Source organism: Aspergillus stella-maris, assembly GCF_047715825.1.
Source record: "Aspergillus stella-maris strain CBS 113639 unplaced genomic scaffold BDV14scaffold_35, whole genome shotgun sequence".
Taxonomy (NCBI): Eukaryota; Fungi; Ascomycota; class Eurotiomycetes; order Eurotiales; family Aspergillaceae; genus Aspergillus; species Aspergillus stella-maris.
This window is the reverse complement of record NW_027396829.1, coordinates 29823-53330: the sequence shown is the minus strand read 5'-3', so window position 1 is coordinate 53330 and position 23508 is coordinate 29823. Positions and strand designations below refer to the sequence as shown.

General features: G+C 52.5%; 12 protein-coding genes across 12 annotated transcripts; 7 read left to right on the top strand and 5 right to left on the bottom strand.

Annotated features, from left to right (window-relative positions):
* Positions 1-454: 454 nt before the first annotated feature.
* BDV14DRAFT_78967 (gamma-tubulin-complex subunit SPC97) lies at positions 455-3367 on the bottom strand. Its single transcript, XM_073777535.1, has 3 exons — positions 2914-3367; positions 878-2862; positions 455-817 (listed from the first exon to the last, which is right to left on the bottom strand). The coding sequence occupies exons 1-3, from the start codon at positions 3287-3289 to the stop codon at positions 521-523; spliced, it is 2658 nt and encodes an 885-aa protein (XP_073627072.1). The 5' UTR covers positions 3290-3367; the 3' UTR covers positions 455-520.
* Positions 3368-3484: 117 nt separating this feature from the next.
* Positions 3485-4813, top strand: pup2 (proteasome core particle subunit alpha 5). Its single transcript, XM_073777534.1, has 5 exons — positions 3485-3672; positions 3729-3741; positions 3807-3885; positions 3964-4307; positions 4417-4813. Exons 1-5 carry the CDS (start codon positions 3648-3650, stop codon positions 4694-4696), a joined length of 741 nt encoding a protein of 246 aa, XP_073627071.1. The 5' UTR covers positions 3485-3647; the 3' UTR covers positions 4697-4813.
* Positions 4814-4816: 3 nt separating this feature from the next.
* BDV14DRAFT_175275 (25S rRNA (adenine645-N1)-methyltransferase) lies at positions 4817-6574 on the bottom strand. The gene has a single exon (XM_073769041.1). The coding sequence runs from the start codon at positions 6471-6473 to the stop codon at positions 4956-4958; it is 1518 nt and encodes a 505-aa protein (XP_073627070.1). The 5' UTR covers positions 6474-6574; the 3' UTR covers positions 4817-4955.
* A 411-nt stretch (positions 6575-6985) lies between these two features.
* Positions 6986-10429, top strand: BDV14DRAFT_78886 (putative C6 finger domain protein). The gene is made up of 3 exons (XM_073777533.1): positions 6986-7239; positions 7298-7827; positions 7880-10429. The coding sequence occupies exons 1-3, from the start codon at positions 7092-7094 to the stop codon at positions 10229-10231; spliced, it is 3030 nt and encodes a 1009-aa protein (XP_073627069.1). The 5' UTR covers positions 6986-7091; the 3' UTR covers positions 10232-10429.
* A 654-nt stretch (positions 10430-11083) lies between these two features.
* Positions 11084-12830, top strand: BDV14DRAFT_175270 (uncharacterized protein). Its single transcript, XM_073769040.1, has 3 exons — positions 11084-11889; positions 11957-12047; positions 12099-12830. The coding sequence occupies exons 1-3, from the start codon at positions 11317-11319 to the stop codon at positions 12590-12592; spliced, it is 1158 nt and encodes a 385-aa protein (XP_073627068.1). The 5' UTR covers positions 11084-11316; the 3' UTR covers positions 12593-12830.
* A 149-nt stretch (positions 12831-12979) lies between these two features.
* On the top strand, positions 12980-14512 carry BDV14DRAFT_175266 (BAR domain-containing protein). The gene is made up of 4 exons (XM_073769039.1): positions 12980-13113; positions 13229-13384; positions 13447-14128; positions 14178-14512. Exons 1-4 carry the CDS (start codon positions 13079-13081, stop codon positions 14208-14210), a joined length of 906 nt encoding a protein of 301 aa, XP_073627067.1. The 5' UTR covers positions 12980-13078; the 3' UTR covers positions 14211-14512.
* A 460-nt stretch (positions 14513-14972) lies between these two features.
* On the top strand, positions 14973-15481 carry BDV14DRAFT_201122 (ATPase, V0 complex, subunit E1/e2; the record flags this gene model as incomplete). Its single annotated transcript, XM_073773678.1, has 4 exons — positions 14973-14983; positions 15055-15138; positions 15262-15314; positions 15402-15481. 4 exons carry the CDS (start codon positions 14973-14975, stop codon positions 15479-15481), a joined length of 228 nt encoding a protein of 75 aa, XP_073627066.1.
* Positions 15482-15770: 289 nt separating this feature from the next.
* BDV14DRAFT_78871 (sterol homeostasis protein ARV1) lies at positions 15771-17273 on the bottom strand. The gene is made up of 3 exons (XM_073777532.1): positions 17053-17273; positions 16955-17008; positions 15771-16900 (listed from the first exon to the last, which is right to left on the bottom strand). The coding sequence occupies exons 1-3, from the start codon at positions 17239-17241 to the stop codon at positions 15839-15841; spliced, it is 1305 nt and encodes a 434-aa protein (XP_073627065.1). The 5' UTR covers positions 17242-17273; the 3' UTR covers positions 15771-15838.
* A 45-nt stretch (positions 17274-17318) lies between these two features.
* On the bottom strand, positions 17319-19866 carry arg2 (acetyl-CoA:L-glutamate N-acetyltransferase). Its single transcript, XM_073769038.1, has one exon. It carries the CDS (start codon positions 19399-19401, stop codon positions 17476-17478), a length of 1926 nt encoding a protein of 641 aa, XP_073627064.1. The 5' UTR covers positions 19402-19866; the 3' UTR covers positions 17319-17475.
* On the bottom strand, positions 19508-20243 carry BDV14DRAFT_78733 (uncharacterized protein). Its single transcript, XM_073777529.1, has one exon. The coding sequence runs from the start codon at positions 20001-20003 to the stop codon at positions 19614-19616; it is 390 nt and encodes a 129-aa protein (XP_073627063.1). The 5' UTR covers positions 20004-20243; the 3' UTR covers positions 19508-19613.
* A 285-nt stretch (positions 20244-20528) lies between these two features.
* Positions 20529-21602, top strand: BDV14DRAFT_201119 (D-mandelate dehydrogenase-like dehydrogenase; the record flags this gene model as incomplete). Its single annotated transcript, XM_073773677.1, has 3 exons — positions 20529-21026; positions 21075-21153; positions 21202-21602. The coding sequence occupies 3 exons, from the start codon at positions 20529-20531 to the stop codon at positions 21600-21602; spliced, it is 978 nt and encodes a 325-aa protein (XP_073627062.1).
* A 174-nt stretch (positions 21603-21776) lies between these two features.
* Positions 21777-23508, top strand: BDV14DRAFT_78743 (polyamine acetyltransferase). The gene is made up of 3 exons (XM_073777530.1): positions 21777-22524; positions 22580-23032; positions 23084-23508. Exons 1-3 carry the CDS (start codon positions 22135-22137, stop codon positions 23105-23107), a joined length of 867 nt encoding a protein of 288 aa, XP_073627061.1. The 5' UTR covers positions 21777-22134; the 3' UTR covers positions 23108-23508.

Below are 23508 nucleotides of genomic sequence, written 5' to 3'. Positions count from 1 at the left end.
ATTGAGCCTCCTTAGACAAGCGTCCCCTCCACTCAAACCCCAAACGCACTGAAAAACAAGAGGAAACGAAAGTAAATAAGTACCCAAGCGCCTTTGCAGTGAACGTCGTAAGTCTTGGTACGTGTGTGTGAATGTGCAAGTAAAAATGCGCTTTCCCCACGCTTGGTCCTGACCAAGGCAAGACCTCATCAGATTGAGAGTCAGCTGAGCGATGCTCAAGCTCGGGCCATACCTAGTGGAACCTTCCTCTTTCCACACCGAAAGACAAAGGACGGATATGTTTTGCGGAATGTTGGCTTTTGGCTGTTGGTCGTTGGCTCGTATTGTGCGGTTTGTCCTCCTGGGCATTGTGGCTAGAGCCGTAGTCCACATCCGGACTGTTCTTTGAGGGGGCAGGTACACTGTATAGAACAGAGACCGCCTGAATTCCAACTCAACTCTCCAGTTCTTCGTTATCTTTCCCTTTCCCTTTCTCTTTTCTGAGAGCCCACTCCCGTGGTTGCACCTCAAAGCTCAAAGCTCAGTCCTCCTTACTTATCGAACTCAACGCATGCGCCAGCTTCAACAAAACGACACTTTCCGTTGCCGCAAAATAATTCAGACTATCCATCAGAATTCTTAAGTGCCGATTAAAGTGGTCCTCGTACCGCTTCAGCGTATCCTCTAGTTTGCCGATACGCGAGGGGTCGAACCCGCGCCCGTCGTTCGTTTCTGGGTTCGCGGATAACTCGGGGTCGGCGGTAATGAGGGCGCGGGCGAGGGGGGAGGATGTCCAGGAGGCGAACATTGTGCAGCAGGTTAGGAGTTTGGAGTGGATCTGTACGTTTTCTTGAGTATTGGGCTTTGGTAGGCTGATTAGGAATGGAGGAAGGCATACCTTGAGAAGTTTGGCTTGGGTAAGCATGCACTCCTTTAGACATGTATCCAGGAAGTCGACGTGATCTTGCATGAGTTCGTCGACTGTGCGATTAACTTGTTTCGTGCCATTGACAGTGACCTCCGACCCGTCGGCATCCGTGCCATTGACGCGACCCATGAGGTTCTGCCAGTTGGGCTCGACGACTTCCGCCGTGCAAAAGTACAATAGTTGTTGAACGAAAACAAGCATCTTCGAACGAAGAACCCAGGCTCGACGCTTCCACAATTCTAACCGCCGATCGGACGATCTATGCCGCCAGCCGAGGACTTTACTTTGATCTAACCAAGCAGAGGAAAGCATAGTTTCGAGGTGTCGGAGGGATAGCAGGTGGCGGAAGATAAGCTGATATCGGAGGACGGTCTTGCGGCTAATAACGAGGGAAAGAGGGAAAGGGACCGTATAATCGAGTTCGAGCGCATCAAAACCGACAATATCTTTGTCGTCGTCGCCTTGAGCTTGGGGTGCTTGGTATTTCTCTAGCGCGGCCTCGGGATTATCCTGGTCGATACCGGAGACGCTAACGACTTGCATGAGCCACTTCGTGAGGCCAATCTTGTTCATGCGAACTTTAACGTCTTCTTTGAAGGGGTCTTGAGCGGCGATACTGCCTGGTTGGCGGAGGACCAGATCGAGCAGAGATTGCAGTTTACTTTCGTTGACGTTCTTGGCCGGTTTGCGGAGTTCTGAAGCGCCGAGCTCTAGGAAGTAGGCGAAGAAGTCAGAGCGATCGAGGAAGAAGTAGTGTTTTAGGGAGCGGAAGCGAATGGTAAGGGAGTTCTTGGTCAGGAGGAGGTTTAGTAGTGAGGCGTTGGCGTAGGTATAAGCGGCGTTCACATTCTCGAGGAAACGTGGGTCGTCGAATGTCTTCGGGACGTCTTTGACTGCTTTGCTAACATCCACTCCTCCACACTCTCGCACCACGTTCAGGTACTTTCCAGCAAGGAGGACCTTGTCTCGCACGGCCTCAAGTTGCGGAGGGACTTCTTTGTCGCGGACAGTATAGCGCTTGTCCCAGTATTCGTCCGTATAATCTTCCTCTAGCTTCTCTCGTTTGATCCATTTTTGCTCCTTGACCAGGAATTCTGCGTGAGGATCCTTGATTCCTCCATGGTGAAGCCACTCGTTGAGCATTGTCATGTATGGCCTGCTAGACTCGCGCAACAGAGTCTCCAAAAGTGTTTTTGTGGTCGGATCGCCTGAAAATGTCGCCAGTCGCTCAGTCAGTAGCCGCAGAACATTGCCCCCTTTGCATATCTTTTTGCTAGACATAGCTCCAGGGACAAGTTCTCCGCCTTCTCTGAGTTGCTCGAGGATGTTATCAACGTCATCAAAGTCGTCAATTGATTCGTCAAGGTCCTGGTCCAACAGACCGTTCTGCCGAAGCAGTTCTTGCCCGAGAGAGTATAGCTGAGCCAGACATTGGCTTGTTGGCATGGTGTGGAGATGAAGAACATGGAGGGTGAAGTTCGGGTTCGTGAGAAGGTGCGTCTCTAGCTGAGCGACGAGAATAAGGTAGTCCTTGAGTAGTTTTCGAATGGTAGCGCATAATGCATGGCTGACTGCCCCGTATTCCGCGCGACTTTGAACTTCGACAAAGGCCTCCAGAGCACTGTAATGCGTCGCCATTTTGAGCATCGACAGCGTCAGGTCTCTCAGCGTAGGATCTAGCCCTGACGGTAGCTGGAATGACGGACCCGCCAGGCGATCTTTCTCCGCAACTGGGTCATACTCAGCCTGGTAGTGAATATACTGGCCCTCGAATCCCATAAACACAAATAGTAGATCTTCCAGTATAGCCCTTTCTTGCGCATCGGCGGACAACTCGCGGAGAGGCGTAGGTTGTAACGTTTGAGGTAGCGCCGATGCAAGAGGAGGGACGGATACACGACTAGCTAACGGCGCGGTAGAGTATGGCATCAATGAAGCGTGCGGGTTCCATGGTGCTAGATAATTTAGTATCAGTCGCGTCGGGCTGGTGCAGGCGACTAACTCACCATCGGAAGCCTCTCTCTTCTCCTTTCGGACATTGGGACTTTGTCCACTCGCAGTATCAGCCCGCTGCCTTCGTGATCTGTCTCCATCTCTGTGTCCTGCGCTGGGCGATTCCCGAGCGGAGTTCCTCGATCGGCTCTGGACTTTGTCCTTGGTCTGTACTGTCAGGCGCTCGGTTCGCTTCTCGGTTGTGATGTGGTCCCTGGGGACTTTGCTCTTCTGCATCGACGTGCTCCCGCGATGATCCATGTTTTCTGCTTGAGAAGGAGAAGCTGTGCCGCCGCGTTGGCCTTGCCTTTCAGCATCGGCGACGCGACTGGACGCAACGCGGGGTCGTGGCGGGTTCATGTGGCTGGCGCGGCGGTCATTGACGGACATGGACCCCCGGTAGACAAGGCGAAGGGCCTAATATGCATGGATAGAGGAAATTGACAGGGTTCGGCGCCGGGGTCGAGCTCAGGGCTGGTCCTGGTCGCCCTGTGTTGTTGCGTCTGTTTATTGGAGCGGTGGGTGGTGTTGCGGCCTTAGTGCCTGAGGATCTCCGCCAGGCACTTGCGACTTGCGTAGCCGTCACTTGCTGCCAGTCACCTCCAGAGCTTCATCTGAGCTTCAGCTGCCTCCGTCTCCCCATATCCTCCTCTCCAGCACCTTGATTACCCTTCCTTGTCACCGTCATAGCACACGCCCGCTCTCATTCTTTCTGTCGATCACCATTGCACCTCTCAGATAATCCAAAATGTTCATCGCGCGATCGGAATACGGTAAGCTACATCAGCCCGCATCTTGAAGCTCTAGCATCTAACGTTTACTTTTGCAGACCGTGGTATCAAGTACGCTATTCTCCCATCTACCCTACCAGCTACCTTCGAGCCCTTTCTGACCTTGACACCCCCAGTACCTTCTCCCCCGAAGGTCGTTTGTTCCAGGTTGAATACTCCCTCGAAGCCATCAAGCTCGGTTCAACCGCCATCGGTGTACGTCCTTCGCCCTTCCATGATCCTGGAGCTCTTGATCTAAACAATTACCGGGGCACTCTCACTGACCACAAACAGGTAGCAACCTCCGAAGGTGTCATCCTAGGTGTCGAGAAGCGTGTCACATCTACCCTCCTCGAAGCGTCATCTGTTGAAAAGATCGTCGAAATTGACCAGCACATCGGATGTGCTATGTCCGGTCTGCAAGCCGATGCCCGGAACCTTGTTGAGCACGCCCGTGTCGAGACCCAGAACCACGCCTTCCACTACGCTGAGCCCCTGCGGGTTGAGAGCTGTACGCAGGCCATCTGTGATCTTGCTCTGCGGTTCGGAGAGACGGGTGATGATGAGGAGAGTGTTATGTCCAGACCGTTCGGTGTTGCTCTGTTGATTGCTGGTATTGACGAGGATGGTCCTCAGCTGTATGTCTTCCCCGCATTTAAGCCTGACAGCGGAGTCGCGAACCTAGAACACACAACGACGTTCTATACATCCGATGTTGTGGACTATACTGATTAGTCTCTATTTTAGATATCACGCCGAACCCTCCGGTACATTCTACCGCTACGACGCCAAAGCCATCGGATCCGGAAGCGAAGGTGCCCAAGCAGAGCTGCAGAACGAATATCACCGCTCCCTCACACTCGCCGAGGCAGAGACATTGGTCCTGAAGACGCTGAAGCAGGTTATGGAGGAGAAGCTAGATGCGAAGAACGTCCAGTTGGCAAGCGTTACCAAGGAGAAGGGCTTCCGTATCTACAATGATGAGGAGATGGGGCGCGCTGTTGAGCAGCTGAGCGAGAATAAATAATTGGGCGAATTGATGTGTTAGGTCTGTGATGAACGACATATGATAGGGTGTCGCAGTCGCAGGGTTATCTAGCTCATATAGAAAATTACTATGACTCTGTCTAATGACCATGAAGCAATTTGTCCTGATCCTAGTATGCAATGCGTAATTGTTTAGGTATGTAGAAGTGAGATATAGACAAATGCTGCTTTTATAGTGGTATCACAGAAGAAACGACTAGATCCGAAAACGGTCATTCGTTTATGCAACCCCCAAAAGATCACCGAATCTTGTAAACACAAGGCTTCAAGACAGCAGCCTCCTCCTCGGCAGACATCCCATTATCAGCCGCAGCCGGCTTCCTCTCGATGAACCTCTTCTTTCCACCAACGGCAGGTGCCGCACCCGCTCCAGCAGAAGCATACTTCCCCTTCGACGGCGCCCCATGCTTGACAAACTCCAACTTGACAAACATCTTATTCGACTTATCAACAGTCTCATTCTTAAGCACGAATCCCCTCGTCTTAAAGACTTCGACGAACGCAGAGATATCCGTTTCGTCGTCCTGCGCGGGACGCGCGTCTTCAGCAAAGATATCTGCCTCGTCGACGTCTGAGTCTGCGCCGTCATCGCCGGCGCCCTTCTTCTTGAGTTTCTTCTTCTCAGCCTTTGTGAGGGTTCGTTTGGCGCCGATTTGGGCTTTCTTGCGGTTGACTTTGCCGAAGCGCGATTTCACTTCGCTGACCCAGCATTCGCCCTTGCCGTCGCCGCGGAGAACGCGCCAGGCTTCTTCGACGAAGGAAACCCAATTTGTGCCCATGAGACTGAGACAGAAGATTGCAATATCCGCTGTCCCGTCTTCAAGCGGGAGCTTTGAGATATCGGCCTTTGTGATGGGGGAGCCTTCGGGGGCGTGCAGGTCGAAGCTGTTGAGCTTGAGGTTCAATTTCTTAGCTGATGGAATGAGGGAGCGGTGCAGGGCTGCGTCACCGCATCCCAAGTCGACGATTGTGCAGGCGCCGTTGGGGCGACGGGGGAGAGGGAGCCCACCCGTTTTGGGGTCTGGCTTGTTGTTTCCCTTCTTATTGGGAATGTTCTTGATGGCACCTCGTTTCCGGATGGAGCTGATGTACCCGTCGACGGGGTTTGACGGCCATGACTCCTTAACCTGCCGGGAGAAACCAGCGTGGTATTCTTCGAAAAGCTCGGGGCTTGCGGTGAACAGTTCGAGGGCCTTTTCTGAGGGAGTGGTGTAGAGGGTTTCGTTGAGGTGGCGGAAGCGGGAAGAGATCAGCTTTTGGCGCATGGCTTGTTGTAATGGTGTAAGAGTAGCTTCGGTCTTTGGGGGTGCGACGGAGAGCGCTGCAGCGGGGGCTGCTTCCTTATCAGTTGGCTGAGCTTCGACTCCATCTTGCTGTTGCTGCTGGCCCTTGTTCTTGTTCCTTCTTCGCTTCTTCGCGCCTTTGCTCTCTTCAGCATCATTCTCTCCCGCGGCAGCAGCAGCAGCAGCAGCGGGTTCCTCCGCCGCTGGCTTCGGGCCATTGGCCGCTTGTTCCTGCTTGCGCTTCTTGTCGGCCTTTGCGGCGTTGCCCTTGCCTGGCTTGGGGCCCTTCAACCCTTCAATGTGCCGGCGGTACATCGCATCAACGTTCTTCTTGGTGACCTGGTCATCTCGCTTGCGCTTATTGGACTTTTGAGCGTTCGGCTTCGGGGAGTCGTTGGCTTTGGCTTGCGATTGCGGGTCGCTCTGCTGCTTGAGGGCAGAGGCCTGGACGGACCAGCCGGGGACGGCAAACATGACTAGAGGTGATTTTGAACGTGAACTCTAGTGATATATTATCCAGAAAGCACCCAATGGAATGGGTTCTGCAGCCAAACTCAACGCGCGATTGTCAAGAGGCCGGGCAAGAGCAAGAAATTTTTGGTTTTCGGTTGCTCTTTCTGCCGGTATAAAAGGGCGGTGGCTAAGACCCCACCGCCTATTGTATCTGGTCACATGATACATTTACCAACAGAGCGGATATTACAAATTTAGGCATGGAAAAAGCTCAGGTACAATTGGAAGATGCTATCTAGCACTGGAGCAATATGCTTTTCTAAGCTTCGTAGAATATATAGCATGGTATAAGCACGGAGACAAGCTGAAGCAGTCGATCTCCAGCGCGATAGCTGGTGGCATTGTCGATCCCAACTGGAGATCGTGGACGTGATTGGCCCATCAGAGGGCAGCTCAAAGAATGGCTCGTGCGCCCCATACAAGAGACATCCAGTCACCCAGGCTTGGAGTCTGGACTCGCCTACTCTCCCCGCAGCTTGGTTCTTTCTTTCAAAATCCTTCGCCGCCGTCTGCCTGTCCTCTGTGCTCTTTATCCTCTGATTATGGACCTCGGCTGCCAGAGGAATCTGATTTTCTGCTATGGAGAACACGGTCCTTATCGAACCTCCGTCAAATACAAAGCATACACTTGAATCGGCCGCGACTGAGCAGTCGAACAGATTTGTCGGGACTCAGCAGTTAGCTATTGCCAAGGTCTCGAGGAAGCGCACAAAGACAGGATGCTTGAGTAAGTCTGCTGTGAAACAACTTGGTGCAGAAAGAATTTAGAACTGACTGAATCCCAGCTTGTCGTCAACGCCGCATCAAATGCGGGGAGGAGAAACCCATTTGCAATAATTGCACCAAGTCGAAACGCGAATGTAAAGGATATGCCCAGCGATTGATCTTCAAGAACCCATTGGGACTCCCCGGAGTACCGAACTCTATTCCACCCCAGCCCGTTCCTTCAACTCCCAATCAATATGAAGGTCAACTCGATTTCCAATTGACGTCGGCTGGCACTCAGGGGCCGATGCTGGCCCCCAAACTTCCTGCAGGATTTATTCCACAGAATGCTGGTAGCGCTCAGCCAGCTTTCAGTACCGCCGATAATGCATTTGCGAAGCAATTCAATGTACCAGCCCAGAGTCTGATGCCAGAACCACCGTCAGCACATAGACACTCGATTTCATCAGCTACAGTACACCAAGGCATCGATATACCACTTGATCATGTTCCGAATAACTATGATTATCCAGTCACCGATGAGAATCGTGCTCCACAAGGGTCATCGGGCACAGTAACATCGTCCCAGTATCAATTCGCCCCGAATCTTGTATGTTCATTCGCTGTGGTCATGACCTTTGAATACTGACAGTTAATGCTAGGCTCCGGAGCCGATGACGATGGCACAAGGTGCGGCGCTCTATATGCAACAGCCTCTAGAATTCCAGAGGAGCGTTTCGCAAAGCCAATTCCTATCGCCAAAGTCACCATTGTCGCCCTTTAACTACGTCGAAAGAGACGAAGACGGTGATTACTACGATGTTGAATCAGACGAAGAGGAAGCAGACCAAGTGGCTATACAGAATTTCAACCAATTGGGTATGGTCATGGCTTCTGCCAGTCGAGATGTCCGCTCGTTCACGACATACCTCAATGAGCCGAATATGCTGGAAACGTATGTACCGACGTTGGGTTCATCACCGTTCAACAATCCGAAATCAGCCCGAATCTTCCTTCACTTTATCCACGCTACGGGCCCAGCACTGTCAATCTTCGAGCGGCACGGGACCGATCGTTCTACCACTCTAGGTGTCCCAGTGCCAATGGCACAACAAGGCTTGTGGACATATACCCTTCCCCTGAAGGCATTTCAACACCAAGCGTTGCAACAAGCCATACTAGCTCTGGGTTGTTTACATATTGAGTATCTCCAAGGACAACCATCCACGGCTTCGCTCAAGCATTACCAATATGCCCTTCGACGAGTTGGCAAGGCAGTTGGCCTTCCTAACCAAAGGAAGCAAGTCGGCACTTTGGCTGCTACTCTACTCTTAGCTTACTATGAAGTGATGACTGCCGATCATACCAAATGGAACAACCATCTGGCAGGGTCCGCTCAACTAATTCGCGAGATTGACTGGGCTGGGATCACGCGCAATCTTCGTGCTCAACGGCGCAACCGTTGGATCGAGCGGAGCAACAACCACAGCTTCTTTGACGAGATATATATGTTTAATAATCCAACATTCGAAGATGACCCCTTCGCCGAATTGGAGACCAATATTGATCAAGATGTGATTGGGCGCTTGATAGGCCGTGCTATTAACTACGACCAGTTCGGAGAGGTCGAAGAGGAGCACGCCCGGCCGCGGAAGAAGCACTTCACCCGAAAGGACATTGAAAACTTCCGAACTCAGTGCGACCTCTATTGGTGGTACTGCAAGCAAGACTGGTTACAAAGTATCATCAGCGCTGGTCCACTGTTTCTGCCGTACTCTCAATGGGGGCAATGCCCTCCGCGAGCAGGCTTGGGAATGAAGAACGATCTTTATGGCACTGCGGACCATTTGACGTTACTCATGGGTCGACTTTCTGACTTTGCAGTACGAGACAGAAAAAGAAAGCTCGAAATATCCAGGGCTACAGGTTCTAGTTGGAAACCAGACGCCAAATTCGGACAATTCATGGCTCGGTTCGCACCCCGTCCGGAACCAGGGCAGGGACCGCCCAATGGGCCTCCAGGTCCACCTGGATCTGCTGGTCCTCCAGCTCATGCTGGCTTCGGTCCGCCGCCTAACATGGGCATGGGGAAAAGACCTCCGGGACCACAAGGACCCAACTCAGGCTCTCGACAGTCATCCAACGCTTCTTCTGGGTCCTCTCCCAGACCCCCTCCCTTTTATGGTATGATCCCTTCTAGCGGGCCCAAGCAATTACCTGCTGCTTTCGCAGATACACGAGATGCAGCCAACGCGTTCTCGCAAATTGAAGAGGAAATCAATGCATCATTTGAGGAGGCTGAAAGCGAGTGGGAGAGCATCATTGCGGCATTTGACCTGTTTGCTCAGTCACTCGGCCCCGACTTTTCACCTCTAGCGGAGGATGCCACGATGCCAGTTTACTCTCCATTTGGCCTTGCTATTCAATATCATACACTCAATATGGCCAGCTTGATGGCATTCTACTACACCGCTCGCATTCTTCTATTTCGGCTGCATCCCTCGATGCCTCCCTGGATGCAGGTAGCGACAGGGTATGCCGCCAACTTAACAGGCGAGCTTGCCCAGAAGATCGGAAGAATCGCCGCAGGTATTCACGGTGCACAAATAAGCGGTTCCGGACTCAACGGCTTCAGCCCAACGGTGGGATCCTGTCTAATTGAAGTGACGGTGCCCATTTTCTTCGCGGCCCCACAGTATATGGACCCAGAACAACGTGCCTGGATCATCACAGCTCTGAATAACATTGCTCGCTTGACGGGGTGGCAGACTGCCAGCACGATTGCTCGAGGATGTGAGAGGACTTGGATTACTGCTGCGGAGCAAGGGCGTGGGCCCCCTTACGAGCGTCGCGAGGGAACTGCCTGGCAGCAGCCGGCAGCCTGGAAGTACGCCGACGCGGAGGCTAACCAGGAAGGTAATACTGAGCGTCGATACGTCACTGCCAGCAATCCTCCACTTTGGGCGATGGGAGTACTCAGCCTGGAAGACCGTGATTACGAAGAAACTAAATAACGACCTTACGCGAAGTAACGAAACTAAGATGATTCCAGTATACATTTTGGATATCTCCGAGATCTATTTTGGGTACATGACAAATGATTCTCCTGTTTACCCTGCAAACGCCGGTTGGATTAACAATACAACCCCTCGTGGGCAGACAAATGTGCTGGCGTAGTGATCCACTACTTCACTGGCAGCAAAGTCTGTAGTTGTCCCCTGATACAGTTCGGTCCAGCCAGCAGCAGATCCGCAACCACCTCGTTCCTGCATCGCACTATGCCGGCGATACGCCAATAACGCTTGGACAGGTCACAGCGCACCAGTGACATGGCTGAACAGGCCCATAAACCTAGTTTGGGCTCGGTGCGCGGCCAGCGCTTACAACTGAGTCAGGTCCAGTGATTGAGAATGGCAAGTCTCAGGTACCAGTGTAGATCTCAAACGGCGCGATGCAAGGCATGCATTAGGAAGGCCAGCGCTTTAGGCAGCGTCTGCGCACTATTGTACAGTGTACATACAATGTTGTCAGACGAACTGCTGTCGCCTTGTGGGTCCCGGAGCCCTCCGCACGCTGTCAGTGTCAGTCGGAAATGAAATGCAAGGCATAACTGTATACACCGTAATTTCTAGAGCAAAGTGTTCATCAACAGTTGGCTGAATCTAGTGAAAGAGCGGAAGCAATCAGAATGAGGCGTTGACTGTCTGCGCCTCAAAAAGGGAAAGATTACCGTATGTAATTGTATCATGTTTACGCCCACTCAGCCTATTGGGGCTATATTTAGGAGATCCCCAAGATCAATGGACGTCATCGCTCAGCAATTATAAAGCACCACTGTACGCAGCGCTTCGCTAACTTTCTGTTTCTCAGCGCTTAACTTTTTTTTCCAGAATCCTCGGGCGCCCTTAAAATAGTCATCGTCGCTCGGTTCTTGTGCATATATCTTGCATACTGCCTCCTTGTCCGTCTCTCCCGTCTACATTTCTTTACTTACCCCACGACACCCAACTGCTGCCTACGACCGGTCCGTTCCTGTCACCCGCCAGCGTCATCCACGGAACGCCTACGACTGACCCCCGGGTCATCCGATACAACAACTATGCCTCGCTATTCTGATTCTCGCTCGTCTATGCTGGACTCTGACTCTGAGTATGCCCCCCGTGAGTCGCGCGGCCGTCGCAGCGCCGCAGTCCTTGACCGACCCTCACGCCGCTTCGAAGACGACCGTCGCTGGGACGCCCGCCTGCAGGATTTTGACCGCGATCGATACGCCCTAGCCCCTCGGCGTGCCAGTCGACACCGCGACGATGACTATATCCCACACCCGGGGACCCTCACGCGCCAGGAGCGCCGCCATGTTGAGAGCCCGCCTCCGAGGCCGAGAATGCTCCGAAGGCAATCATCTCTTGATACGTACGATCGCCTGCCGACCCGCAAGATAGATGAGTACTACCGAGGGTATCTGCCCAAGACTGCGCCTAGTCCGCCGCCGCTCCGGCGCAGACCACGGCGGGAGGAGTTTGTGGCTGTCCCGGTTCCGGAGCGCGAGCCCAGATACCGTGAGACGGTTGAGGAGATCAAGCCCTATCCGCGAAAGGGAAAGACTCGCATGCCGAGGAAGATGGTGCAGACTCGTGCGATTCGCGAGTTTGGGTATCCTTATGAGGAAGAGGTATGGATGAATCCAGGCTGGTCGAAAATGCCCTTGCTATGCTTGGTGCTGACGGATTAATCGCTAGGATGACCTGGTCATTATCCAGCTTGCCCTTTCGAAGGAGCAGATTGATGCTATCATTGAGAGAAGTCGCGAGATCAAGCGGCAGCCTGAAGGTACTGCCCACGTGCTATCATTGTTGAGACTTTAAGCTGACTATGGTAAAGCAATCCCTATAAGAGCACGATCTCCCGTCCGAGCGACATCCAGGCACAGACGAGTCGAGAGGCTCGTCAGAGAGGATTACGAGCCCAGCCCCAGAGCTAGCGAAATGCTGATCATCGAACCCTCACCCGATCGATACCTGTCGCCCTCTCCTCGCCGCGCTCGCCCCGACTATGAGACGACTACAACAAGGAGGACTACGTCACGCTCGCGCTCTATCTCGATTGCACCGCGCCGTCGGCGGTACTCCTCGCCTCCGCGCATGGTGATGGAGCGCCGGTCTGAGCACAGCAATAACCCTGGACAGCTCGCCATGGTCATCCGACCGAAGGACAGCGATAGCGATCTGGAGGACTATGAAATTGATAATTACAGGCCTCCATTCGACCCAAGCACTGCGCTGTATGGTGATGGGAACGAAGAGGAGGTTCTGGAGGTCAAGCGCGAACGCAGAGGTATGTTCCGCCTACCACTTTCTCAGCTGGATCTCAATTAACGCCCGATGTAGGACCACCGGCCCGGACTCTTCGTCGTATGCTTGCAACGATGACATAGTCGTCGGACACACCAACTCAGTCACGATTCTCTTTTGTTTCTATGGTCTCGGTTGATTCACGCTTTAATGATTTCTGTACATGATAAGACGGATGGGAGTATGTGGGATACCAGGGCACGGATTCATTTTGTCTCTATTCTATTCTAGCACACGATACCAATACAACCAGACTCCAGAGTACTATGACGCACTCATACTTCGTAAATGTCAGTCACGTGCCGATATCCCCTGCATGTGAAAACGTGGCGGTGCAAGGCGGTGCGTGCACCCGGCGGGAGGCCTCGACCTGCTCAAGTGTCCACTCCCTATCCCAGCTATCCCCAAACAATCTACGCACAACAGTCCTCCGTACCTCTTTGTTATTCCTCAGATACAGACTTCCTTTATCCATTCTTCTGACCAGCTGGACTGCGGTGACTATCGATCATGGACAAGTTCCAGGCTTTCGGCAAGAACTTCAGGTAAGATAGCAGCCTACTACATGTTTTATCTCCACCAGGCAGCTGTTTGTGCTGTTCTACTCCCCTTGCTGTTACCATGAGGAAGACTGACTGATGGAATTTTTCTCCGACACAGTGCGAACTTCTCGCCCTTCGCTGCGCGCACGCAGCAGTTGATCCGGGAACAGCTCGGTCAAGTCGAGGACAAGACCCAGCTCCCCGATGAGTACATTGAGCTTGAGAAGCGCGTGGATGCGCTGAAGGCTGTGCACCAGAAGCTCCTCCAGGTGACGTACGTGCTGGCCAAACCTTATTTCTGCTGTCTTCGGGATAATAATCCGGTCACGCTTGCAGCTCCCAATACTCCAACGAAGCCTACGACTACCCTCCCAACATCCGCGAATCCTTCAACGACCTCGGCCGCACCATCAACGAGAAGGTCGCTCTCCTCTCGCAGGCTAGCACCCCCGCCGAAGCCCAGGCCGCTCTGACTGCTCCCCCCGCCGCGAAGCCGCAGCCCAAGACATTTAGCCATGCCATTGCGCGCGCCTCGCTAGCTGGCTCTCAGGATCTTGCGAGCACCTCCGCCGGCGAGGACCCGCTCGCCAACGCATTGGAGAAGTATGCGCTTGCCTCGGAGAAGGTGGGCGAGGCCCGTCTGGCGCAGGACGCCCAGATCCAGTCGCGGTTCTTGGCTGGATGGAACACTACGCTTAACACGAACTTGATGTTTGCTACGAAGGCGCGCAGGAATGTGGAGAATGCTCGTCTGATGCTGGACAGCGTCAAGGCGAAGCATGGTGCTGACCCGGAGAACTTGACCGAAGAGGCTCGCCAGGAGATTGAGCAGGCGGAGGATGAGTTTGTTGGGCAGACGGAGGAGGCTGTTAGCGTTATGAAGAACGTCCTTGATACCCCCGAGCCTCTAAGGAACCTTGCGGACCTTATCGCCGCGCAACTCGAGTACCACAAGCGGTCCTACGAGATTCTTAGCGAGCTGGCTCCTGTCGTTGACTCGCTCCAGGTCGAGCAAGAGGTATGGCAATCCCCACTCCAAATCATTGCCGAAAACTAACAATTCACAGGCTAGCTACCGCAAGAGCCGCGAGGGCGCTTAGACGAAGACCAGATGAGAGAACGAAATTGAACATGTTTCATTCCTGTCTATTCTATCCTATCAACCACCTGTCTCTCCCCTTTTCCAATCTCTTTCTTCTTCCCACTCAGTTCACATGTTCGTGATCTAGTTACTGTACTTGGACTTTTAAGGACGTATGATATCCCCAGGGTGGGAATGTGGTTCTCATCACTTATTCCTTAATCAACTTCTTTACTTTTTCCTCTGTTCCTTCTCACAAGTAGATCTATGCTAGATCTAATTATTGAAATGCAATCATAGCAATTTTATTGCTCTTACCGCGATGCAAAACACAAGCTTGCGGAGGAGTAAGTACGTACCTAGTTGTGTATTGCACCGCCACTTGTCCGGGCGGGCACCAGCCACATTCGAGCCCCATCGCAGTCTGGCGTGGCAGTATCGGGGAAGCTCTCATCAGCTTCATTCAAGCATTCAGACCTCCGCACGTCCACGAACCAACATAACATCGACTTTTCCACGGCTACATTCGGGCGCTCTAAAGCACGCATTATTTCGCTCGATTTTACCGATCCCCAGTCACTCTCTTGGCGAGCGAACCATCCCTGATCGAAACCGACGTGGACCTCCGCTCCGGCATCACCTACCCTTACCTCCGAACCAGTACACTCAATCTCGTCCGGAGCCTCGATAAACTCATCAGAAGACTCGGCTGGTCCAGTCTTTCTCTTCACTATCATCTCCCGCTCAATCCCGCGCATTATAGCTTAGAGAACCATCAACAATGGCAAACGGGTACGACTACACCAACACCGCGCATTTCGCCCCAACATAGATACAGAATGCTGATTAAATGGTGAAAACAGCTGGAGTCTAATCATCGGCCTCATAATCGTCGTGGCTGCTGCCGTCGCAGCGTGGGTCTTTAGTCCGAAGGGTGATAATCAGACGTATGTTGCCCACACACTTGTCTCTCCCTGCACCCCTCGTCGGTAGAGTCCATGCTTAGTGGATGTCGGATCAATGATGAATAATGGGCTTCTGGAATAATGCTAATGTCGATTGTGATGCAGGCTCTGGCGCAGCACGCTTATTCTTTCGCTTGCGAGTTGTTATCTTATGTGGGGTATGTCTCTTGCACCCTACTCTCTGCCTTTCCTAGTTAGAGAGAGTTGGTATTTTGAAGTGACGATTGAAGCTAACGGGTCAATAGCGATTACGTTCCTGGCGCAGTGGCACCCTCTCATTGCGCCGAAGAGGGCGGATATCCGGCCTGATCGGGTGCCGCAGTAAGAAGGGGCTGTATTGATTTGGTTTAGGTTGGATTGGGTTGGATGAGAACAAAGGGGCCTGGGCTGTGAAAGGTTGAATTGGGTGATGACTGATATCTCTATGTACAGTGCATAGAACAAGTGGAGGGGGAAATAGATTGAGTTGAAGAGGAGCATTTCTGCATGTCGGTGTCCATGCAGGACGACTTATGTATACCTAGTTATTATTATCTATTTCCTACGTGGATCTTTTCTTTGTGAGTTCGGGTTCGAGTTCAAGTAATCTATATCCATTGAATTACAGCTTCTTGGCCATACTCAAACAATAATTCCCCGCCCTTCCATGCAATATACTAGTTCAGCTCCCATAAAGAATATGTTATCCAACCCCTACAGCCCCCAAAATAACCCTCTGAACAGTCCAACGAGCCATCAACCCCGCAACAGCCAGCGCCATGGCCCTTAAATACCCACATCCCAGGAGTATATAAAGTGCCTCAATATTACTCAGCAGCACAAGATGCGTATCCGCTGCACCAAGCGTAAATAGAGAACTGAGCAGGTCAATGAAGGACGCGATATAGCTGTGCGGTATGGAAGAAGGGAGAAAGCGGAGGAGTGTTTCGAGGACTGAGGATGTAACGGTTGAGGGGATGGAGTTGAGGTTCGGGTCTGAGTTTGATGTGGTGGAGGGGGTTGTGGTGCTTGCGCCGGCGCCGGCGGCGGTTATTCCGTGTAATGCCTGTTGCGCGAGGTTCGTATGAGTGGCGATGCTCGCGCCTGAGCCGGAATCTGATCCGGTGCTTAAGGCGGTAGAAGACCGGTTCCCGTCTGGACCCCAGATGACGAGGAGGATGGGGAAGAGCTTCGCGCAGCTGCTTACGAAGAGAGCGGTGCTGATAGCAGTCGGGCTAGGATGCGACGGCGGGGAGATGGTTTTAAGGGTCTGTATAGGCGCCGTCGAAGCGCGCCTTAGAGGAGGCGGTAACGTAGAGAACGAGTCGCGCGGGCTAGACGGTTGACCAGCGGAAGGCCGTTGATTCTCTAAACCCGGTAGATCCTGCGCCGCAGACTGCGGTGCAAGCTTAGGCGGGCTTTGCGTTTGCGATGCTGCAGGTGCATTGCCGGTGTTTCCTTGTTGCGCCTGCGGGAAGGAGGGGAGGATGGGTGTTGTTGGGTCCGAAAGGACAGAGGGTTCGGCTTGTAGTGTGCCATGTGGTTGCCTATTTGGTGATGGTGTGAATATCGAGGCGAGAAGGCGGATTGTAAGGTGGTGGGCGAGAGTTGCGAGGGCGTTCAGAGTGAGGAAGAAGAGGTATTGGATGATGATGGGGGCGCGCGAGAGGAAGGTCGATTCGATGGATGGGGACTTTTCGATGCGCGCCCAGGTAAGATAGACGTCGAAAAGCAGGAGAAGGACTCCGAGGCGCGTAATTGATGGCTTTGAGAAGCAATGTCAGTAGGTATGTCAGGTCAACGAGCCGGGACATCATACATCGAACTTGTGGTCATCGCTTTCAAGCCGGTTAAAGAGGAGATGGCGGTACACCTTATAAGTCAGTCAGAGTTCAGCAAATGGAACGCATTATATACCTGCGGCTTTATCAAGACAAGATCAATGAATATAACCACAAAATCATATTCAACGTATTTGTCGGCGAATCGCTTGCACCGCGGACATTGCGTCAGGCGCACGCCCTTGCCCAGGGACCGGTCATCGGCGCGACTGTAGGCGCTGTACAGGTGTGAGACGGGGTACGAGCACTCGATGCAAATCGGCATCGTCAAGGCAAGCCCATGCTGGGCGATTCAATGCAAATCAATGGTATGGTGTAAAGGAACTATGCAAAGGGGAAAATGTGGCTCCTGTTGATAGACGATAAGGCCGAAGGCGGTGAGATTGATAAAGAGAGCAGCCACAAGTAAACAGGTAGGTACAGTTGATGAATAGTATGTCCAATTTTCAGGTTCTATTGTCTATCTCTATGTGCAATTGATATATTGCTGGTATATAACTCAATCGATAACCCCGGTATCATCCGCCCAGCTTGGTTGAATGCTTCGACAAACAGCTTCATAGTCGCGGAACATCTGCGGCTTGTCAGGGAGATCAGGAGTCGTCCAGAACATGGTCCAGTTGGTATCAGCGAGCTTCCAAGTGCCCAGCGATCGCTCGAAGTACCACTTGTTCACCGGGTTGTCTTTCCGGCTTCGCCAACATACTCCGTTGGGGAAGCAAGTGCGGACCATAGCGTTGAAGACAATGTCTGCAACACCACCTGCGCCTTGGCTCTTCTTGAGGACTGCGAACTTGTCGAGATACGGCACCATTCTGGCCATACTCTCTTCGCTTCCGTCGTCTGGCACGCCGGGCGGTAACTCCCAGGTCAGGATGGCACCGCCTTCATATTCTCCGGCGATGATCAAACCAGCTAGGCGACCGTTTACCCGGTTTAGATAGTCCTTCACGTCGAGCTTGCGGTTGAAAGAGTCTTCAATCAGATGGACAAGGCGGGGAAGATCAACTTCGGGATCTTCAAGAGTCATGTTTGGCCGTGTCTGCGCGGTCCACATCTGGACACGTGGGTTCGGAATAAGACTGACGGGCATACCTCGCTTGACAAACGTGGTAGGAGGAGCGGGAAGGTGAAGCGAGCCGCGCGCCCGTCGGCTCAGAGGTAGTGAGGATGAAAGTAAAGGTTTGTCGGTAAGAAGGTTATGAATAAGGGGGTTTCGCTGTCGCCGAGTGCCGACTGATAGTTCAGACTGGCTTGCTTCTGATGAACGTGCCGAGTTGGCAACTTCAACAGGGGAAGTAATGATACCAGATGATGCAGAAGGAAGCATAGCTAGAGCTTGTTGGGACAGCCGTAGGTTTTGCAAATGGCCATCGATAGTGCCTTCGCCAACGCTAAGCGACATGAGTGCTTGCTTTGATGGCGTAGATGCAAGCTCGGTGCTGGCAACCTTTGAGAATGGATTGCTCTCCGCTATAGAGTCGGCAATCGTGGTTTCGCTCTGCTTTTCAGTGACTGGCTTGCGAACTTGAAGCAGCTCGCGCTCGATGTTGTCGAACTCTTGGTCCAGATTGATGAAAGCGTGAGATGTTTGAGGGCCTCTGAAAGCGGGAACGCCGCCCAGAGGGTCTAGCAAAATCACTCGGTCCAAAGAGACCTCTTTCTGTAGATCACCAATCTTTTGCGCTGTATGCATAGGGTCCTCATCAGGATCCGGTGTCAGGGCCAGTCCCGCGAGCTCCTTCGTGAGGGCAAGAACGGTGTCATCGGCGGGTACTATCACAGCTTTGGGTGTATCTTCTGTGTAACCAATCGGTCCAACGATTAGAATATGGCCCTCTCGCAACGGGCCTAGGAGCTGCTTTCGGGACGAGACTGTCGGTACATCCGGAGTTTTCGCCGAAAAAGACAGTACTGAATCCAAGTGTGATGATTTTGAATCCGGCTGCGCATCGACTGCCGTCGCAATGCGGCCAACCTGCTCGAGAACTATTTTTCGCAGCGTGCTAGTATCACCCTCCGAGCCGGGATCGACCACAACGCAGCACGCCATGCCCAGTCGGTTGATTTGTGAGAGCGTCCTAGCAACGCCATAGAGAGTCGTGTCGTCCAGAAGCTGCGGTGTTTTGAGCTTGACCAGAGCGAGATGCAGTCGCTCCGCATGTTCTTCACGCGCCGGTGCCGGAGTTGAGTCATGGCGGAAGACAGGGCTCTGATATACCGATCGCGATGCGCCGTAGAATGACCCCAGGTTGACACCGGACGGCAGCGACTGATTCAATCCGGAGGGCAATGACTCTGCGACGTTCTGTTCTGTCGGTTTGCTCGGAGCTTTTTTGTGGGGCTTGGCTTGGTGTTGGGCCTTGAGGCGGGCCAGGTACGATTTTGCTTCTCGTTTTGTCGACGCGGAGTTAAGCAAGCTCATAAAGAAGTCCTAGCACCAGATATACATTAGCGCAACCCCAGACGCAATTAAAGCTGTATAGCATACCCGGTCAAGTAGCTTCTCTTTAGCTCGACGACCGAGGCGGTCATAGCTCTTGCTTGTAGACGAAAAGTCGGCGCTCTGGTTGACTCGGCGATCGCATGACGAAGAAAAGCACCGGCGAGGGGTCGGAATAGCTTCATCACCGCTCCCTACAATAGCTGAATGCAGCTGCAGCAAATTAGTACAGGTAATAGACAATCACATGAAAGAAAAAAGGTGTCCGGACCTTGAGAGGGCTCTGCGTAGCCCGCGACCAAGCGACGGCCCTTGAGCTCATGGTGTAACGCTGAAGCTGCTGGAAGCCTAGTAACCCATAGCAGGTACAGGAACAAGCAGACTATCAGGCTCCTCAAGGAACCGGGATGACAGAGAACATAGTGTGTGGGGGGGGGAGCAGTTGGCGGTCGGGAGGAGAGAAATAAAATGGGTCGACAGTTATCGTGAGGGAAAATACGTGAGTCAATCATGATGTGCTCCGCTCTCGGCTGCATTGGGCTGTCCCGAGGCCGATCACGCTCATCGTTGCTACTACGAGGCATTTCTAGATACGAGGTTTGTGATTGCGTGGTTCAGTTGGTTCTTAAGGCCATTTTTCGAGTCGAACGATCTATTCCAAAGATTAGGGAAATGAGTGGTATAAGGACCTATGTAGGGAGTGTTATCGCATACACCGCATAAACACATGCCACGTTCTGGAGGGGCTCAAATTATATATCACAAATCGCATCCCACGCAGATGGCACAACACCACTAGTACTCGACATGACAATGTGACCAGGCTGAACTATAATCCGTTTCTTCACAACCTTTCTCAAGCGCAATAAAATATACTTCACAAATAGTGGTAATACTGACGAGAGCTCCATCCTTTCGCCTGAACATTTATCAGGAATCGGTGAGAAGACCGAGGCAGTGCTAGTCATCTTCGCCGATTGTAGGGTCTAGCTTAGCATGCCCGATAGAACTTCAAATAGCTCTCAACTACATAAAGCACGCGCCGCCGCTTCAAAGATTGTACTATGGCTACCTCATTACCTCGAACCCTCCGTAGAGGCTACGGCACCATGTCTTCCAAACCGGGGCTGCTTCTAATCGGCCGCCTTCAACACTGCCAAATAGAGTGGGATACCCTCGGAACCAAGTATAACCTTCTTCAATTTCAGGGAGACAGACAACAATTCCTGAGAGATTGCCAGTCTGGGGCATTTGACGGTGTCGCGGGCCTCTACAGGACCAACTCAATCGCTGATACCGGAAACTTCGATCAATCCCTTGTCTCTCAGCTTCCGAAGACGTTGAAATATATCGGACACAATGGAGCTGGTTATGACAACATTGATGTCCAGGCGTGTGCGGCGCGCGGAATACGCATCTCGAATACACCGAAAATCGTCGCCAATGCAACGGCGGATGTGGCCATGTTCTTGATCCTGGGAACCCTGCGATACGCGATGATCCCTTTGGAGGCAGTACGAAATAACGAGTGGAAAGGTACTACACCGATTGGCCGAGACCCTGAAGGGAAGATCCTGGGTATTATTGGGATGGGAGGGATTGGACAGGTACGCATGTCTATACCGAGGCTCAAGTGACAAGCTGACTAGTTCGAGGCGCTCGCTCGGCGAGCAAGGGCTTTCGGGATGAACATTGTCTATTATAATCGCTCGAGGTTACCGGAGGCGGAAGAAGGTGAGTCGAGACTCCTCCATCGAGTTGAGTGGTATCTGATCGTTGAAGGCGACGCGAAATATGTGACCATGGACGAACTCCTACAGCAGTCCGACATTGTCAGCTTGAACCTTCCATTAACAGCTGCGACACACCACCTCATCTCGGAGGCTGATATCAACAAGGTAAAAGACGGAGCAATCATAATAAATACTGCGCGCGGCCCTCTTCTAGATGAAGAAGCATTGGTGAAGGGTCTCGAAAGCGGTAAACTGAGCTCAGTGGGGCTCGATGTCTATGAGCACGAGCCAAAGATCCATCCGGGACTGGTCAAGAACAAAAAGGTCATGCTTTTGCCACACCTCGGCAAAACGACGGTAGAGACAAAGCGGGAGATGGAGTTGCTGGCGATCAGAAACCTGGAGAGTGCGTTGGACAAAGGAGAGCTATTGACCCCGGTTGAGGTATAGTAGGTCGAGTGTAGAATAGATAAGCAGCGAGTGGAGAGATCTAGTTAGCAGATAGGCACCAGGTCCAGTTGATCCAGTGGGCAGATAACGCCCTTCAACCACGAACCACTACAGCGACTGCTGCCCCGCCATCCTTGTTGAAAACTCTTCAAACTCAATGCACTGCAGGTTAGTAAGGCTATTTCCTTTAATATAACTAGCTAGGTTCTAGAAATAATCTCTTGCATGCATGATCTGGCTAAGCGTTCTCGGCCCTCGATTCAGTGTCTTCTGATTGCAAGCCTTATCGCCTGCAGCATTCGCGACCCACCGGTGGCCACCAGCCCACCACCAACTCTGGTCCCGACGCATTTTTTCGATCGGATTTATCTACCGTCCGCACAATCGCTCCTTCCAGGCCTTCTTGCAGACTGCATACCTCTACCACCACTGTCTGTCGTTCGCTCACAAACACACTGTCTTGTTATATATAAGTCAAACTCATTCTCTCATCGCCTGTGTTCTTACTCCACCCCCCCTGCATCTCCAAGCCATGTCGGACCAGTCACATCACCAATTCGCAGACCACCCCATTAACGGGCTCAAACCCCTGTCCAACGGAGAAGGATTTTCCCTGCCGATCACCGGTAACGATCTCTCGCGCTCGGACGGCTATGACCACTCAGATGCGATGATGGCGAACGGACTTCCGCTGGACGAAGAGGAAGATGACGACGAGGAGGAGGTTGACGAGGACTATGTGGCGGTTGACCACGATGATTTGAACGAATATCCTTACTGGTTTCGCCGCCCACCGGTGCACCAGCCCTCGAAGCTCGACGAACTGCACCCTTTTGTACAAGTTCTGACCGAGTCGAACGTCGACGACTGTGTTGCTGTGGAGGAGGCATTCCCCGAGAACGAACGCTGCACCAGAGACAAGGTAGATACCAACCAACTGCACTGGGAGTTTTGAAAGTTGCTGACATGCTAATCAGTTCCTCTATCGCCTGGGAAGATGTCCTGAGCTCTGCCTCGGACTGTTCAGCCTTCCGCTCCTTGCCCAGGACGAGCCAAAGCCTCGCCCTACCCTTGTCGGACATATCGTCGCCACTCGCACGTCGACACACAACGTGACGGATAAGACTATGGAGCTCCCAGCGGACTGGAAGACTGCGCGCTCAACAGTCGTTGACGGGGAGGTCGTTGGCCACGATGAGTATGGCAGCTCGATCGCTATTCACTCGCTCGCGGTTCTCCCCGAACACCAAGGGAAGCATGTTGCCAGCACATTGATGAAGTCTTACATTCAAAGAATCCGTGAGGCTGCCATCGCAGACCGTCTTATGATCATTGTCCACGAGAACCTCATCCCGTTCTACGAGTCTTTCGGATTCGAGAACCGGGGTCCCAGCAAGTGCCAGTTTGGTGGTGGTGGCTGGACAGACATGGTGAGTTTATAACGTGTTCAAACATTTAGATTCTCTGCTAACGGATCACAGACGCTCGAGTTCCGGCCGGAGTGAGCTGGCCTGACAGGCTTTAGCTTTGCTACGATTACTTTCTTTCGCTTTTGACTAGCATACCCCTTTTATATTCTCTATTCTCTCGTTCACATTCGTATTCAGTTGTTGATGCATGCTCATGGATTGTTTGGTCAGTGGTCAGCTTAAAAAGCAATGGAGTTTCTGGGGCTACGATGATACGATCTGCTATGGTATGATGGCCGGATTGGTTTGGTCAGGGCAGGCTCGGTGTTTATCATAGATACGGTTGTCAAATGTATTCTCGCCAGCTACCCATGCAGTATGGCGTAGTAGGCTTGTAAATGCACTAAATTGTACCTGATTTGTATTATTTTATGCTCCTTTTATGCTCGGTTAGAAATTGCAGAAACCCCACACTTGCTCACCGCCCGCCAAAAATT